At 37.4% G+C, this 16,661-nt stretch overlaps 1 protein-coding gene across 3 annotated transcripts in view; it reads left to right on the forward strand.

The window, feature by feature from the left end:
* Nucleotides 1-16,661, forward strand: part of CSMD1 (CUB and Sushi multiple domains 1) — a 1,108,336-nt gene that overhangs the window by 201,042 nt on the left and 890,633 nt on the right. For all 3 annotated transcript variants that reach the window (XR_007628921.1, XM_050315426.1, XM_050315427.1), the window contains exon 2: nt 12,827-13,043. Coding sequence is in view for 2 of the 3 variants with exons in the window: in XM_050315426.1 (XP_050171383.1) it covers nt 12,827-13,043 (217 nt within the window). In the remaining variant the exon portion in view is untranslated. The remainder of the gene's footprint in view (nt 1-12,826; nt 13,044-16,661) is intronic.

Here is a 16,661-nt window from a genome sequence, read left to right on the forward strand (position 1 = left end):
TTGCCTTTGTGGAGAAAGACTTTCAGAAAGTTGTGTTTTACTAAACTTTTTTTGTGACCTTCTGCAACTTACTGATAGTCCAGCTAGTCCAGTAAATGTGAATGCCAAAATCCTAAAAGAAATTTCAAAGGTCATTCTACAATTCGTAGTGTTTGCAAATGTATCAAGGTGGCATACTTGAAAGAGTCAGTACAAATTAGGCATGCTGTTGCAAACTATTAGATGCTGTTTAGTGAACAGAGTCTGTGAAAATGAAGGACCAAACTGTTATATTCTTAGAAACTATTATTTCTTACTGAACAAAAAGGGTTTCTTCATCATAAATTATTGTTTATTATAGTGTCATGGTGGTAGTCTAATCCACGTGTAGTCCTTTCATTTGCTTCCTGATGGGACAAGCAATAATGAAAATGTTTTATGCAAATATTAGGTCTGCCAAAACTCACATAGTATGAATGCTTCATGGGAAGTTGGAAAATCCTCTTTATTACAAATATGCAGTTTAAGACATTCAGTAATAGCTACTCTTGCTATTAATATTGATCAGCTACTATGACTTTGATCAGTCTAGCTATTAATAATACTTCTTTTTAATTGGCAAAAAAAGGCAAAGAAAGGTCTTGCAAAGACAGATCTCACAAAGAAAGAGGAACCGACATGTGTTAGCTCTGTAAATATTTTCCATGAAGGCAATAATATCAAAGTCTAAGAATGGCTGATATTCTCCGTAATAATGTGCAACTTGTTAGTATCTTTTAATGAAGAAGAGGACAACAGTGTTAAAACATAAAACCTATTCATTGGGGATGTTCTTCAAAATCTGACTTGGATAACCTTAGATGCTTGGAGGTATTCGCTCCTCAGTGATACCTCCAGGAGAGTAATATGAAGAGCATAGGAGATCTGACCAAAGTCCATCAAACCTGGTGTCATATATGCCATTGGCTAATAGCAGATATGTAGAAAAACCATAAGAAAAATGTAAGCATATTTTCCAAGGTACACCTTCTTTCTTCTGTGTGCACCTGGGAGACTTGCTAAGCCAGAGGTTTATCTTTCCTTTTATAATGCTCTGATGATTTTTTTTTCTCTTGCTAATTTCCCTTTTGCTACAGTCTAGTTGCTTTTGTGTTGACATGAGCTCCACTGTTTATTTAGGCACTAGGTGAAAATATATCTTCTTTTGATAGCAGAAGGAGAGTTTTGAGTAATGAAAACAGAGGAAGGAAAAACAGGACAGAAGAACACTTTTTCTTACCCCTGTGATGCTTTGGATGTCTCCCACAGCAGTCTCTTTTGCAGGCTAGCAAATCAGTGTGTTTAGTCTCCTGGTACAGAAGCTATTTCATACTTTCAGTCATTCTTACATGTCTTATCTACACCTTTCCCGATAAGAGTGAGGGTTTGAACTTGCACAGAGTGCAGATTAGAGTTTATGCAGAGCTTAGAGACAGTTCTGTTTGTTTCCTCTAACAATTTTAAACATTCCCTTCACTTTTTGACTCTCATACTTTTATGAGCACATTAATACAACACTCCAGCTACTTCACAGTTGTTCTCCTGAGTTCTAATATGTTGCTTGAAACCACTGCTATGTGTGCAAAATAAACAACCATATAACCCAGAAAAATATTTAACAAATGCATTAAACAGTCAGACCTCTTCCTTGCACTTTCTTTGATTAATAATTATGTATACAGTACTTTGCCTCAGAAGCATAGAAATATCAAAGTAATTACTTGAATATCATTAAGAAGATCAGATTCAAGAGTAAATAATAAAATGCTGTTATCAAATAAGTATTTGAAAACTGAAGAAAGGAAGGTAGGAAGGAAGGAAAGAAGAAAGGTGGATGGTAGAATCATTTTATGTGTTGGAAATTCAACTAGTGTTGCAGTTGATCTGATGTGATATAGTTTGTGAAGACACACCAGCTTGTATCAACTGAAAATCTGTAGTGTGATACAAAGGCAGTTGGCTTAAAGAGGTCAATGCTAAGATAAATCAAAGGTATTTAATAATAAATCTGTTTGATGAAGATATTTTCTTTTAGGAATAGCACCAAAAGGAGATTTGGGAAGTGTTTTGGGGGGGTATTTCATGTTCTCCAAGTGCTATGATTGTAATGTGGCTGTACTTTTATATGTGACCTTTGATGTTCTTTTTGCTGGCTCTAGTTGTTTTAATAGCCTACAGAATCAAAACTTTATAAATGTAATCATGGAAACCTGTTATATCAAATGACAAGAATCACAAACAATATTGCTTAACTTTGTAATAGTTTTATTTGTAATAAATGTGGTCTTTTATGACCAGATTTTGTTTATAAGCTATACAGTGTTCTGAATCTTAAATTTGTTTTCAAAGTACACTAATACTTCAGATTTTTCTGTGAAATTGTAAGAACATCATTTATATGGTCTGGATGACTGCAGCTCACAACCATACGTTGACTTATACAGCTTCAAGTCTATGTTGTAATGACACAAAGAACATGTTATAGTTGCAGGATTATAGCTGAAACATGAAACAGCATTTGTCTGTCTGTCCAGCAAGCCACTGTGGACAATTTAATTTTAAAGTTTTTGCCACAGAAGCTGTATGTTCAGTGTTTTTCACATACTTCCTCCCTGAATAAGGAAAGTTGTACATAGTATGGTAAAATGGGATTCAAGTGTGCTAAGGGGATGATAGAAGTGAACACTTCCAGAATTTCAGAGTAAATCATTCAGCTGTAGTTTAATAACTAGTACAATGTGCATTGAATTAATGATTTATAGTTACTTGTCTAAAAATTGTGGAGTTGACAAGGCTGTTTATGGTTAGGGACAAGAATCTTCTTAAACTGGTTAGAGCTGGTTTTATCATAACTGCTAATTGACTAGTCACCTCAGCTAACATAAACATGTTGTTTTCAAATCACTGCTGTTTTCTCTGTCTTTTTATGTTTTGTAACACAAATGTGCCTGTCAGATGAGATGTAAGACAGCATGACATAATGCAATCTGATGTAACATGAGTGAAAGCTAACATTTTAGATTCTTATCCTGCTGTTGTTGAAGGCCCTATGCAATCTCCCAAAGGCATGTCCACTTCTGTTGAGCCATACCAGTAGTTTCCCACTTGGATTTTTGTCTCCTAGAAGAAAGGCAGATATTTAAGTAATCTGATCCTGTATGTACTTCTGTCACGGAGGTCTGTAGAGCCCCTATCATTGCCTTCAGTGGGAGTACAATCACAGTCCTGAACACTTCAATAGTCAGATACATTGCATTACTGTTCAGAAAGGCTAGAATCTCAGGATCATCCCCCAGCATCAGATATTTTAGCTGAAGTTAGATCTCTTGATTATCACAAGCATCAAACCCAGTACTTTTAGTCCTAGAGAAAGAACCCACAATATTGTATTTTTATACTTATGAAGGAAGAGCCACAAAGATATCTCCTGTGAATGGTAAATTAAAAATGTCCTAGAAAAGCCCATATCCATGTGATTTATTGGAAACAATGACTATGAATATCAGAACAGCTCACAGGTCTGAAGGCAATTCTGCACCACAGCCACAGCCCTGACATGTCTGATCAGCCTACATTTCACCCACCCTGGCACAACCAGCTTTAACAGTGCCAACATGAATATCATCTACTTGCCGTGCTGCTTCTGGCTCTCCATTTCCTGTCAGTCACATGGTTTCCTGAGGATGAGTCAGTGATGCAGACAGCATTTTTCTGTACAGGATTTCACATACAATGAAAATAATAAGGTATTGCTTGTAATATTCCAGCAGAGGGTAGATCTCTTCTGCATATTTCAAATATACTTTAACCAAGGATTAAAAGTCACTTTGAGCAATTGAGTTCAGGACTAGTCTCTGAAATAGCGCTTGTGTGTTGTTATGCACAGACAGTATGTGAGGGCACAGACTGGATGAAAAGGTCTGAAGTGAGTTCAGTTTCTTCAATTTCATGTGCTTTACTTTGCATAAATAATTGAATATTTGGGTGATTTTTTCAGATTCATGTTTCAAAACAGTATCCACCATAATTCTATAAGAAACAATTGTGTAGTATATAATTTGAATGTTGTATTCCTAGGAGAAATCATTTAAGTATGCAACATCATAAACATCCTCTTTCTTTACAGTTCCAGTTTGTACTCTCATCTAAGTCTCTTGATTTATTTGAATTTGATTAATTGTCTAAACTTTTATTTCTATAACATTTCTGAATCATGTGCATGGGCTGAAGGTGTTTAATTAGTAAATACATAAACTATTATTACACTATTATAAAGTATTTTTTTCATCAGCTGTACCTCATAGCTCATGCTGATTGCATTTTTCTTACAGTTCACAACATTACAAAGTCTAAATAATTGCTTGAGATATACACAATGGAACACATAAAAATTATAAATAATTGCTTGAGATTTATGCAATGGAAAACATTATACTGAAACATTCTATTTCATATGTCAGAAATGAAAGTTACCACAATCTTATGACAATGCATCTTAATCTATATTCATTTGCTCCACTATGAGCTTGGGGCACCAAATAATCCTGACAGCATTTTGGCAACATTATGAATTTGTGTAGATAAGGCCAAAGGATTCAGAACAATGCTAAATCAGAGCTATAGTTACTCATGCAATTGTATATGTTATTGATGCTGCAAGATCACAGAACCACAGAATATTCTGAATTGGAAGGGACCCACAAGGATCATTGGGTTCAAATCCTGGCCCTGCACAGGACCATCCCCAATAGCCACACCATGTGCCTGAGGGCATTGTCCAAATGCATCTCGAACTCTCTCAGCTTGGTGCTCTAGCCACTTCCCTGGGGAGCCTGTTCTGGTGACCAACCACTCTCTGGGTAAAGAACTTTTTTCCAATATCCAACCTAAACCTCCCCTGACACAACTTCAGGCCATACCCTCAGATCCTGTCACTGGTCACCACAGAGAAGAGATCAGTGCCTGCCCCATCTCTTCCCCTCATGAGAAAGTTACAGACTGCAGTGAGTTTTCCACTCAGTCTCCTCCAGACTGAACAAACCAAGTGACCTCAGCCACTCCTCATATGGCTTGCCCTCCAGGCCCTTCACCATCTTTGTTGCCCTCCTTTGGACGCTCTTAACTTAGTATCTTTCTTACAAGGTGAGGCTGCCCCAGTGCAGAGCAGAGTGGGACTATTTCCTCCCTCGACCGACTGGTGTCTGACTTTGCCTGACGGCCCCCAGGACACACTTGTGTGTGTGCCAGGACACTGCTGACTCATATTCAATTTACCATCAACCAGGCCCCCCAGGCCCACTTCCTGCCACTGCTTTCCAGCACCTCATTCCCCAGTCTGTATGTACATCTGGATGCAGAATCCATCACTTTCCATGGTAAAGCTTCATAGGGTTGGGGATGGCCCAGTCCTCTAATTTGCCAAGGTCTCTCTTTAGGGCCTCCCTGCCCTTAAGGGAATCAAGAGCTCTTCTGAATTTTGTTATCATCTGCAAATTTGATCAGTATCCCTTCCAGTCCTGTGTCCAAGTCATTTATGAAGATGCTGAAGAGCAGAGGGCCCAAGAACCCCACTGTGGAACCCCACCAGTGAGAGGTCACCAGTCTGATGTTACCTCATTCACTGTTACCCTCTGTGCTCAACCTGTGAGCCAGTTGCTCACCCACCACAGGATGTGTTTATCCCACTGTGTGCTGTCCGGAAGGATCCTGTGAGAGACAGTATCAAAAGCTTTACTGAAATCCAAAAAGATTACATCAAATGGCTTCCCTTGATGACCTAGGTGGGTTAACTTGTCATAAAAGGAAATCAGGGTTTATGAGCAGGACTTTCCTCTCATGAAGCTGTACTAGCTGTGACCAATGACAGCATTGTCTTTCATTCTGAATATTACTGTAAATAAATGTCAGCTACTGACATCAGGACTCAGGCACAGCAGTTGCATCACCCTCCATTCCATCCTGTTGCCCCATTAAAATCAGAAATTACTTTAGCACTGTACAAACATATCAGTAAGATACAAAACATAAGGTACTAAATTTCCTGTGGTTAAGATTATTAGGACACATCATTTCAGTTCCATTCACGAATGTCTCACACAACTGTATTTTGATTTTATAATCTTGTGGGGCTTTGTGTCTGTTGTATCATTCCTACTCTGGTATTGTTAATGAATGTCATAGATTGTCATATGTTTTGTGTGCGTAAATTTATTAACATCAAAAGCCCAATGAAATTTGTGTTTATGCATGCATGTGTTGTCCCTCTACCTATGTTTTGATTATATTTAACTTTGCTAATGCTGAAATACTGTTTGCCATGTTACATTATTAATTTTTCTTTCTTCTTTCTTATATATGCATTACATAGGACAGTAGTGCCAATATTCTGATTCTGATATAAAATTCAAATCTAAATCAGAAGCACAATTATCTGTATGGACACCTATCCAGAAGAATGTTTTACTGTTTCTTGCAGTAGATCCATAAAGTATAATTTTTAATGTTATAGCTAAAATTCCTCCTCCAAAATGTTTAAACACAAACTGCTTGAACTGCGGTACACTTCTCAACCTCATCATGTAGGCATCTGGTGACAAAAATGATAATAAAAAACCCTGCGGTAAGATCCTGACATGTGAGCAAGGTTGTCAGTGAAGTGGTCTGTGAGAGTGGCATCAATAAAAAATGAAAGTCAAAGTGACAATGCTGAAGTGATTAGATTTGGCACAGACAGTTATCCTGTGTATTGCACGAGTCTGGCAGAACAGAAGAAGGGAAGTCCTCAGAGTAGTTTGCCTACTGTTGAGTTACTCCTATAACAGTGAAGCTAAGAAGAGAATGTGGATTATTGTTTCAGTATTTCACAAACAATGGAATCAGCACTTTCCTTTTGTTTACCTGGGCTATACAATACTCTCTCATTCTACCAGCTGTTGCTAAGCAACTGTAACAGTAGTAGTGATGTTTACCTAAAGTCTCAATTTATTTTATTTTATCTTATGAAAGTAGAAAAATAAAATCCAATCAGTCCTCAGTGATTACCATCTGCAGAATAAGTTTACATCTATGAAGAATAGTCTTGTTTTAAAGGGTACACTAAATCTGCCTTTAGCTCAGCATTTTAAAACATAGAACTAGAAAAGAACTTTTTCAACACCACCTGCTACATATTTCAAATCTGGTATACAACTTGCATTGCTTTCCTTTCTTTAATGCCTTTACTTTCCTTCATTTTGATGAATCTTAAGAACAACTGTAGTAAATTCAAAGGAAGAAGAAAGAGAATGTGAAGATCTTTGCTTTACTGGGATAAAATAATTGGTTTTGAGGGAAAAGGATAAACCGACTTCATATAATCTAGTTGCTTTTAATTAGGAACTTACTGCTTTGTCAAAAGGAAGCACTGTCAAGCTGTAGCCTTGAGAGAATGATTATGATTTTGTGCCTCTACTAACTAGTGGCATCTGAATTGATAGTTATAGACTGGATATTTTTAAAGTCTTAAAAGACTTTTTTTTTTAAAAAAAGTATTTCCAGCAAAGAGACATATTTTCCAGCATTTTATTTCCCCATTAACTTGTATGAATACTGATTTATTGGTCTTTTTGGGCAATCCAGTATTGAATAGAGAACATGAAATATCTTTTTCTCAATTTGTAATGGCAGTGTAATCCAGCTGATGTATAATATGCATTTCAGCATTGAGAACTTCATTAAAATAAAAACTTTCATATACCAGCAATTAAGATGTTTTGCTCTGGTACACAGCAAAGCTGGCATTATGGCAGAATTTGATTCAGAATTTCTTGCTGAATAGTTACATTAATCTTTAACCTTCAGAATAATTTAGTTTCACTTGGGTGCTGGATAAAGGCTTAATAACACATAGGAAATGGTGCACAAAGCTATTGCCTGACTCTTAGATTCCTAATCTGAGACTTTAAAAACACTAGCTTTTCTTTTTCATCAGCCCAATCAATGAATATATATCCTGTGGCTAGAAGGACTGAATTTAAAAAGTTTTATAGATTGATGAAGTTCCAGACACCTTGTGAATGTCTGCACCAGAATTTGAGTTTATTACATGCATTCAAGCATCACATGTGAGATGGACTCCATGAGGGCCGTAGACTGGTCACTGCCAAAAACTGCAAGGTTTGAATAAATCTGTATTTAGAAGTCCATCTAGATTTTGCAATTTAGCTGCTATTTTTTCTCTATTTTTAGCTTTAGCGCCAAGCTATAGAATATTTATTCATTTAGAGGCAATTCATAGTGTTTGGAAGGGTTGAATCCAGCAGCTAACAAAGGTGAAGCTGCCCCACCTCTTTCCCATGTGTGGGCAGTGACAAGGCTGAGCAGCTTTTCTCAGTAGCTGCAGGCACACAGAGCGCAGGAGTACACCACATGCATATGTATACAGCGAGCTCCATGGATTAAGAGAGTCAGACATGCTCACATTTTTGTGAGCTCAGGCAGCACCAGTGGCCTCATTTGGTTTCTCGTCTCTGGCCTAGGGGAGCTGTGTTCCTCCCACCCACTCACCCACCCAGAAAGCTGACCACAATTTCCCTGGGCTACAGTAGTAACCCCAGGGTCTCATTCTTGTAGAAACCCTCCTGTCTTCCTCTCCACATCCCCTGCTCACCACCTCATCTGTCCAGATGTTTACCAACACTCACTCGCCCACCCGTGCTGGCTCCCATGCTATTACTGCAGGCAGACTCTGGCCCTGGTCCCACTTGGGGCTGGCACAGGGTGTCACTTGCTGGGGTCTCCCTTGTCACTGGCCTCCAGGTGTTAATTATTTCAGATCAAATAATTTTCAACAATTTCTCATTAATTCTCTTGAACTGAACTATTTTTGCCTGGGTTTTACAAAATCTTAATGAGTAAATGTACACTTTTCGCATTTCACGTTGCTCTAGGACTGACTTTGGTGTGTTTAAATATCTGAAGTGCTGAAGCTCTGTGGCACCGGTTCTCCCTGATGCTTGAAGGTGGTGGTGGGCACAGTAAGTAGACTTCAGTGCAGGGCAGCCCTCCACTTTGTGAGATCTCTGTGCTGTCACTGCTGGCCAGGGTGTGCTTCAGGTGTGCCAGGAAAGGTGGTGGATTGCAGTTGGGAATAAATTTTCAGTGATACCTAAATTAAAAGGATCACAGTATTTTCTGATTTGATTAATTCCTTGGAAAGTGCTTCATAATGGTGGTGTGAGGTTTACTTAATAATTGATTTTTAAAGGATAATTGAAGTAGCTACATGCTGTTTAAAACAGTCCTCATAGAATAGTGCCTTTGCTTCCCTGGCCATTTGACATTTCCCTTCTTGACTGAAGTTACTTTTGGAAATAACAGTTTTATTGGATAGTAAGACAGTCAGAAGATGACTTCTGGATATATTAATGAGAAAGAAGTGATGAAGGCCTGGTGCAGCTCATGGTCAGCTGATGGCAGGGGCTGCGGGACCTGCAGCCTCGGAGCAGGTAGGAAGTGCTGGGAGATTAAGTGGAGCTCAACGGAGGTGAAAACATGAAGGATGCATATGAAAACACAAGAGAAAGGAAAAAACTGTGATTGAAATATGATGTGCAAGCCACCTGTTCCTGTCTTACTGCTCTGTACTGCTCTCCTCTCTCAACTGATGGCAGCAACAATTTAAATCTGTAGTTTCCTCTTGTAGTTCAAGATGAATTCTTTTATATTCTATGTATATATATAACACATCTTCGTCCTATCATTCATATTGATGAAACTGTTGCTGTCATGTGCTTTGCCTCTCAAAGGCATGGAAGTTGTGGTTAACACTTACTGCAGTAACAAAGTTCCTCTAATTTGCACATACATGAGAAAGACGAGTCATAATTGCAGGCATGAGGTACTCCAGGGACATGAGAGGTGTGCATCAGAATTTGCTGTGCAGGAGGGAGGATTTAAAATCTGTGAAAGCTCTAGCCAAGTGCTCAGTCAATGACTGCACATCTTGTGAAAAATAGAAATATTTATTTTGTTATTTGACACAAGGGCCAGAGCTAAAGTGAATTATAAGGGTAGACCTTTTTGGGGTGTATTCAGTCATCTTCAGTCTACATTCAGCTCAGCAGAACTACTTAACCTCTGCTGATATTCTTTTAATATTTTCCTCTTGATATGTTCAGTTTCTTTACTTTGTTGATGCTTTCTTCTACTTAGACACCCATAAGAAACAAAATAGTCTCATTGGTGTCATCTTACTGGTCTGTGGTGTCTCTGCAGTCAGAAATTGCATTTTCTTGAGGGATATTATACAGATAGCAGCTGACCTTTATTTCCTACATTCTGCTCTGTTAACATGCTTATGTCTTAACCAGGCAGGGACAGACCTAGAAGGATGTGTGTTTTCTGGGTCTGTATAGCTCCTAAAGTCTCTTTGAGTAGTATTTAGTTCAGAAGCAAAATTCTCTTTGCAGTTGTCAGTGTGCAGCAATGAGATTGCTGGGAGTTAACAGTCTATTAAATTTCTTTTAGGACTTTTATTGGGGTTTTTAATGAATACTAAGTAAATAAGTATATATTTATATACAGGTGTATAAAGTCAAGAGCAAACTTAAATAACATTTCACAGTAATCATTTTTCTTTATGATTCTTCTTTGCCTCATGTTTCATGGGTACAAAGCGAACAGTGTATGAATAGTTTTGGAACTGGAGGAGTATATATACAGGAGAGCAAAAGCAAACTGGAGAAAGAAAGGTCTCTGGGTGGTAAGAAATGCTTAAGTTAAAGAGTGGTAATACATTGTCTACCTATTTACCGTTCATTTTGTTTATTTTCCAAAATAATAATGCACAATAATCTGTACCTACCGTAAGGAGTACAAAACACCTTAAGTAATAAAACTGGGAGCAATCACTGGCAGTTGCCGAAACCTCTACGAGTAGGTAGCAAGTGTCTCTGCAAAGAAATCGCTAGCCATGGCCATGTGGGGGCTTGGAGGGTTCACTTACTACCCCAGCAATATTCAGTTTTACCTTAAGCCAGCTGTAGGGTTCCCTAAGAGACTGGGGAGGTAATTTGTTTGTCTCCCTGGAAGTCAAAAATGTAGTTAACATACTGCATCTACATATGCAGTTACATATGGTGTATTACGTTCCTTACAATCGAGAATTACAAATTTCTGCTTCTGAAAGGTGGTTCTGTCTTTGACAGATTTTAGATGAATTGCTAATTTGCGCTCCTCTTTCAAAGCAACCCTTTCACACTAGGGTGGTAGGAAGGCTACTGTGCAGCATGGCTTGAAGCAGATACTTGACTTACATAAACCAGTTTCTGGATGTTGGAAACAAGAAGTAGCTGGTTAGAGTAACAGGGTGGTAGGCTGTCACTATATTTTTTTTCTGTTTTCAGAACATTAATTCTGTAGTAATTAAATTATTTTAAATTGCTTGTGACCTTGTATGACATTTCCCCCTGTGGTGGAAGGAAGAGGAATACAATGCAAAGCATCTGCAAGAATGCTGATAAATTATAGTGAACGCTACATAGCTGAAATATTCATGTTAAGTTCATGGTGCAATAGATTCCTTCTTAACAAATGTTTAAAAATAACAATGTCTTATTAAAGCAACGTGAATCAAATGGTAGATACAGTAGAGAAGGCTTCTTACTTTAAAGGCCTCCTGAATCCCCATAGCTTTTTTGTCTCTTCATTAGAGTTTTTGTTATATTTGATATTTAGTAAAAAATTATTCCCTATTAGTTCCTCAGTTGTAGCAGCAAATCCCTTTTATTAAATCCGTTCCTTTAAGATTTAGAAACCTCCCACAAGAATTTGACAGCACTTCTCTGAAGATTCAGTTGTAGAAACTCACTGCTGGGAAGTTAAAAATAAAATTGCAGTCTGAAATATTTTTCTGGTTTAGATGTAACAGTAAAATACTGGGATTATACTTGTTCTTAAGTGCTTAAAATGCCTATAATAATCCAAGCAGTACAGTGCACAGAATGTCCTTAAACTTTTCTCTGTTCAAATATTTCATTAACGCTTCTCTCCAACTCTGAGTCAGTACAACTGTTGTGTGGGGGATTAGCAAAATCAAGTGAGAAACTATCAAGAGTGTGCACTGTAAATCAAGGTTTCTTACTGAGGACTTCCTGTTAATGAGGTATCATACCCTCACAAAGTCTGTAGGATGTACAAACCAGACACAAATACCTGCTGACTAAAACCCTCAGTGAGATTTTTAAAGAATCCTAACAAAAATTAGAAAAAAAATTAACACTGTCCTGATCACAATACATATGGCATTACAAATGTTATACCACAGAAAGTTTGCTGTGTCATCAAAGTATAAAAATCTTGATGTTAGTTGCAACGCAATGCTTAATAAATGTGTTTACATTTTGCTCCTCATATTGAAAGTAGGTTTCAGAACAGCAGAAACTCTAATACTTTAGTGTTTATATAAAAACTTTATAAATGGCATTTGCCAAAAAGCTCTGAACACTCTCTACCACTAAAACTGTCAGTCTATTGAATTTATGGCAGCAAAACTAATGCTGAAATGTCACATTTAGGTGAATAAGCCATACACCGTTAATACTACAGAACCTCAAATAATGATTCACTGCATAAAAAGATGGTAGGTGTCTCAGAAAATCCAACTATGAGAGTTGTGAATCCAGAGAGACTAATCATATAAATGCAGTTTTATATGGTGTTTGAAATCTAGAAAAAATAAAAAATTAAGTTTACATATAGGTATACTCATGTAAGAATATATACTGGGGGAGAAAAAAAAAAAAGTATATTTTTCTTTCTTCTTTTTCAGGTCAGAACTGTGGAGGCTTAGTACAGGGACCGAATGGTACTATAGAAAGCCCTGGATTTCCTCATGGTTATCCAAATTATGCCAACTGCACGTGGATCATTATCACAGGAGAGCGTAATAGGATACAATTGTCATTTCATACTTTTGCCCTTGAGGAAGATTTTGATATTTTGTCAATTTATGATGGACAACCACAGCAAGGCAATTTAAAAGTGAGGTAAGGCACTTTTTTCTTTCTTAATTTCTTTCTGTCTCTCTCTCTTTACTTTTCTTTGCCTCTCACACATGTTCTGATGATACGTTAAAATACACTGTGTTTCCTTAGTTCATCCCCAGCCATGGCGATAGCAGTGCTGCAGGCTCTCACAGCAAAAAAAATTAATCCAAGTGTCAGATTTTATGGTCCTAGCTTGTGTATCTGTAACATCAGTACTTAAAATTTGCACAGTTCAAGGTCAGTTTTTGTAAAGGCCTTAAGCACAGTAAGTAAATTGTTTTTATTTACACTGCAGTAAATTGTTTTTATTTTTCTGTCTACTGATGGAATCCAGATTTGGCCCAGGGACCCTTTCTTGAAGGCACCACATTTTGAAAGAACTCTAATTTAGATCATGCTTTACTTTTCTACCATGGCTTCAATATTTGAATCAGAGGATGGTTGTATTGTTTGTGCTAACAGTGTCCCATGGTCTCTCACCAAATGTGGCACAGAAGTGGTGAGTGATACAGTAGTTTGTGAGAGACACAATATCACTAGTTGCATATTAGGCTGCCTCTGGAAATGCTTGCTGGATGAAATCCTTCAGGTGACTCTTTGCCTGGCAGATGAGTTCAGCTGTAAATTGCTTGACATTGCCAAAATTGAAATTATTCTCCATTAAGCAATTAGGGATCTTTAAAGGTCAGAAACTGTCCAAATACCACTGAGGTTATAATGAGGCTTTATGGAAGCTTTTTGATCTTGAAGCTTTTCACAACTTCAGGTTTTGATGCATTAATTTCATTGGTGTCTTGTGAGTTCCTCAGTCGTTTGCTGGATCTCGACTGCAGAGCTGGAAAGCAAACATTGCTCTCAGTGCTGTTCTGTCATTTTCTGTTCAGTCACAAGATTTATGGAGTACTGTAAAACACTGCTGTCAGTTCTGTTGTCTGATTACCCTTTTACATGATGCTGATTTATACTATAGTGTTAAAACAAATGTGGGAACATCACCAACTTGTTCCGCATTTTTAGTGGGTATCATCATGTATTTTTGACAATAAAAATGTTCTGATTCATTGTTGACTCAGTTCAAAAAATTTTGAAAACTGTGGAAGGTAGGATGCAGCTACCATTGCTTTCATTGCATGGTGTGTGCGCTTCATTTACTGAACTTAACTGACCTCTTGTATCCCCTGTATAAAAGGATGAATATTTCTTTTTTAGTCAAATGGTTAAAAATGCAAAATCTAACATGCCTACTTGTTTTGCACTAGTCTTGGTAGAAAACTGTTTTAAGGAAGAGCACCAACAGGTGTTCTGTGGGTATGAGAATGGAAAACAGAAACTCCTAAGTATGATCTTGATCCCGGTGAAGTAATTGTAGTTGCTATTGATTCCTGTAAAACAAAGGTTTTGCTTTCAACTTCCAGCATTGAAGCAGATATTTTATTTATCCTTGCTTGTATTTGCCAATCACTTACCTTCATAAATGGCACTATAAGGAAAGAAGCACTTGTTGGGTTTGCAGGATGCAGAGGTTAACGTAGCAGAATTTGAATGACAGATTGTTATTGACATGTCTCTCATCCTGTGGCATACTCCTTGTTGTACAAAGCATATTCACAAGGGTACCCCTCTGTAATTGCACATTTCAAGACAATTCCCTCAGCAGATATTGGAAAATTATAGTCCTTTTTTTTAACTGACAGCATGCAGATGCAAGAGAGCATCCTGGAACTTCTGCTTGAGGGCACACACTTTTTTTTTTTCCCCATAGATAAAAAAACTCCATTAGATTTTGGGTAATTGTGTTTCTCAAGTCATCATGCAAAAATCTAGAGATTTTTCCTTTAAAATAGCTGTGTAACTATATCACTGTCACAAACTATAATAATTAAGTGATATTCATCCTATATTTTGTATTGTATATTTTCAGCTGCTAAAGCAAAAATGAATAAAAATTAATAGTATGTTCAACTAGTTTATTGTGCCGCCTGAGGGACCTTTCACTATGCTAAATGGTCACCAGTATACTTTCACTGCATATTGATTGTAAAACCTAATAAAATAGAAACACATATAAAATACATTGAAATGATAAGACAAAGGAATAAATTGTTTTTTGTGGAGAAAGAAAAGTAAAACAGGTAGTGGTAAGATGAATATGAACTTCTTCTCTTAGTGCAGTATTATGCTTTAGCATATAGTGATTTAAGGAATAAATTACACATAGTAGTAATCACAGCCTATTGTAAGCTATGTTATGAGGAGGCTGAGAAGTAACATGATAACAGGAAGAACAATGTAAACAAAAGATAAGGTACTAAAAAGTGCCATTTTACATGCTCCTTTTTTTTTTCTAGATAAAACCTGACTAGTATTCAGTAATTCTGTGTAATTACTGAGACCTGTGGCCCAAAATTGTCCTTAAAAAGATTGCTACAGTTGCTTTATTTTTATAATTGTAAAGTTTGTAGAAGACAAAACAGGAGTGGATATATCATATATATTCTTTTATGTGTATATGTTTATATTTATGTATATACTCACACGTATATTTCAGCTGGGAAAACAGTCCAGGAGTGCAGCACAGGCTGTGATCTATTCAGTGGTGCAGCAGCTCTGTGGAAAGGGATGTCGGTGTCCTGGTGGACAACAAGCTCAAAGTGAGCGAGCAGTGTGCCACTCCAGCAATGAAAGCCAACAGGATGCAGGGCTGCATCAACAAGGGCATCACCAGCAGGGATAAATAAGTCACTGTCGCACTCTGCACAGGGCTCATCAGGCCACACCTGGAGTACTGTGTTCAGTTTTGGTCCCACTATACAAAAGAGATGTGGACAGGCTGGAGAGGGTCCAGAGAAGGACCACGAAGATGACTGATGACTGGGAAGCTGCTGTATGAGGAAAGGCTGAGAGAACTGGGTTTGCTTAGCCTTGAGAAGGGGAGATCTTAAAATCATGTTTCAGTATTTAAAGGATGGTTACAAAAGAGTTGGAGAGTCCCTTTCTACATGAAAAAAAGAGAGGTATAGGGCACAAGTAATTTCTGGGCAAATTCTGATTGGACACAAGTGACAAATTTTTGACAACAAGAAAAATCAGCCGTTGGAATAATCTCCCAGTGGAGATGTCCCCAACATTGGGCACTTAAGATTAAGCTGGACAGGGTGCTGGACTGTCTTTTCTAGACTGTGCTTCTGCCATGAAAGGCTGGACCAGATGGTCCTTGAGGTTTCTTCCCATCTGTTTTTCTGTGACTATGATTCTGTAATATATAAAAAGGAAAACTGAAATTTTAAGTGTAGTGACACCTGTTATGATAATGCTTTGTTGGGTACTGAAGTCTTAATTCTATAGACAAACATGAAGTTGGATAATTGATTTCACCATATATTATAACCAAAACAGATGTTTCAATTCTATATTATTGAAAAAAACCCCTTACATTAAAACCAAAATATTGCATTATTAGTTGATGGAGAAAGATTTCAAAATACAATCACGTTCTACTTAAGCTAAGAAAAGATGTAAAATATATTTTTGATTTCCATTTTACATTCTAAAGATATTGTCATTTGTTATATGCAATTAAATGTCAGCATGCAGAACTCATGTGGATGAAACTTGTGG

The sequence above is a fragment of the Myiozetetes cayanensis genome, unplaced genomic scaffold (assembly GCF_022539395.1).
Source record: "Myiozetetes cayanensis isolate MyiCay16 unplaced genomic scaffold, myiCay2020 scf2-11, whole genome shotgun sequence".
Classification (NCBI taxonomy): Eukaryota; Metazoa; Chordata; class Aves; order Passeriformes; family Tyrannidae; genus Myiozetetes; species Myiozetetes cayanensis.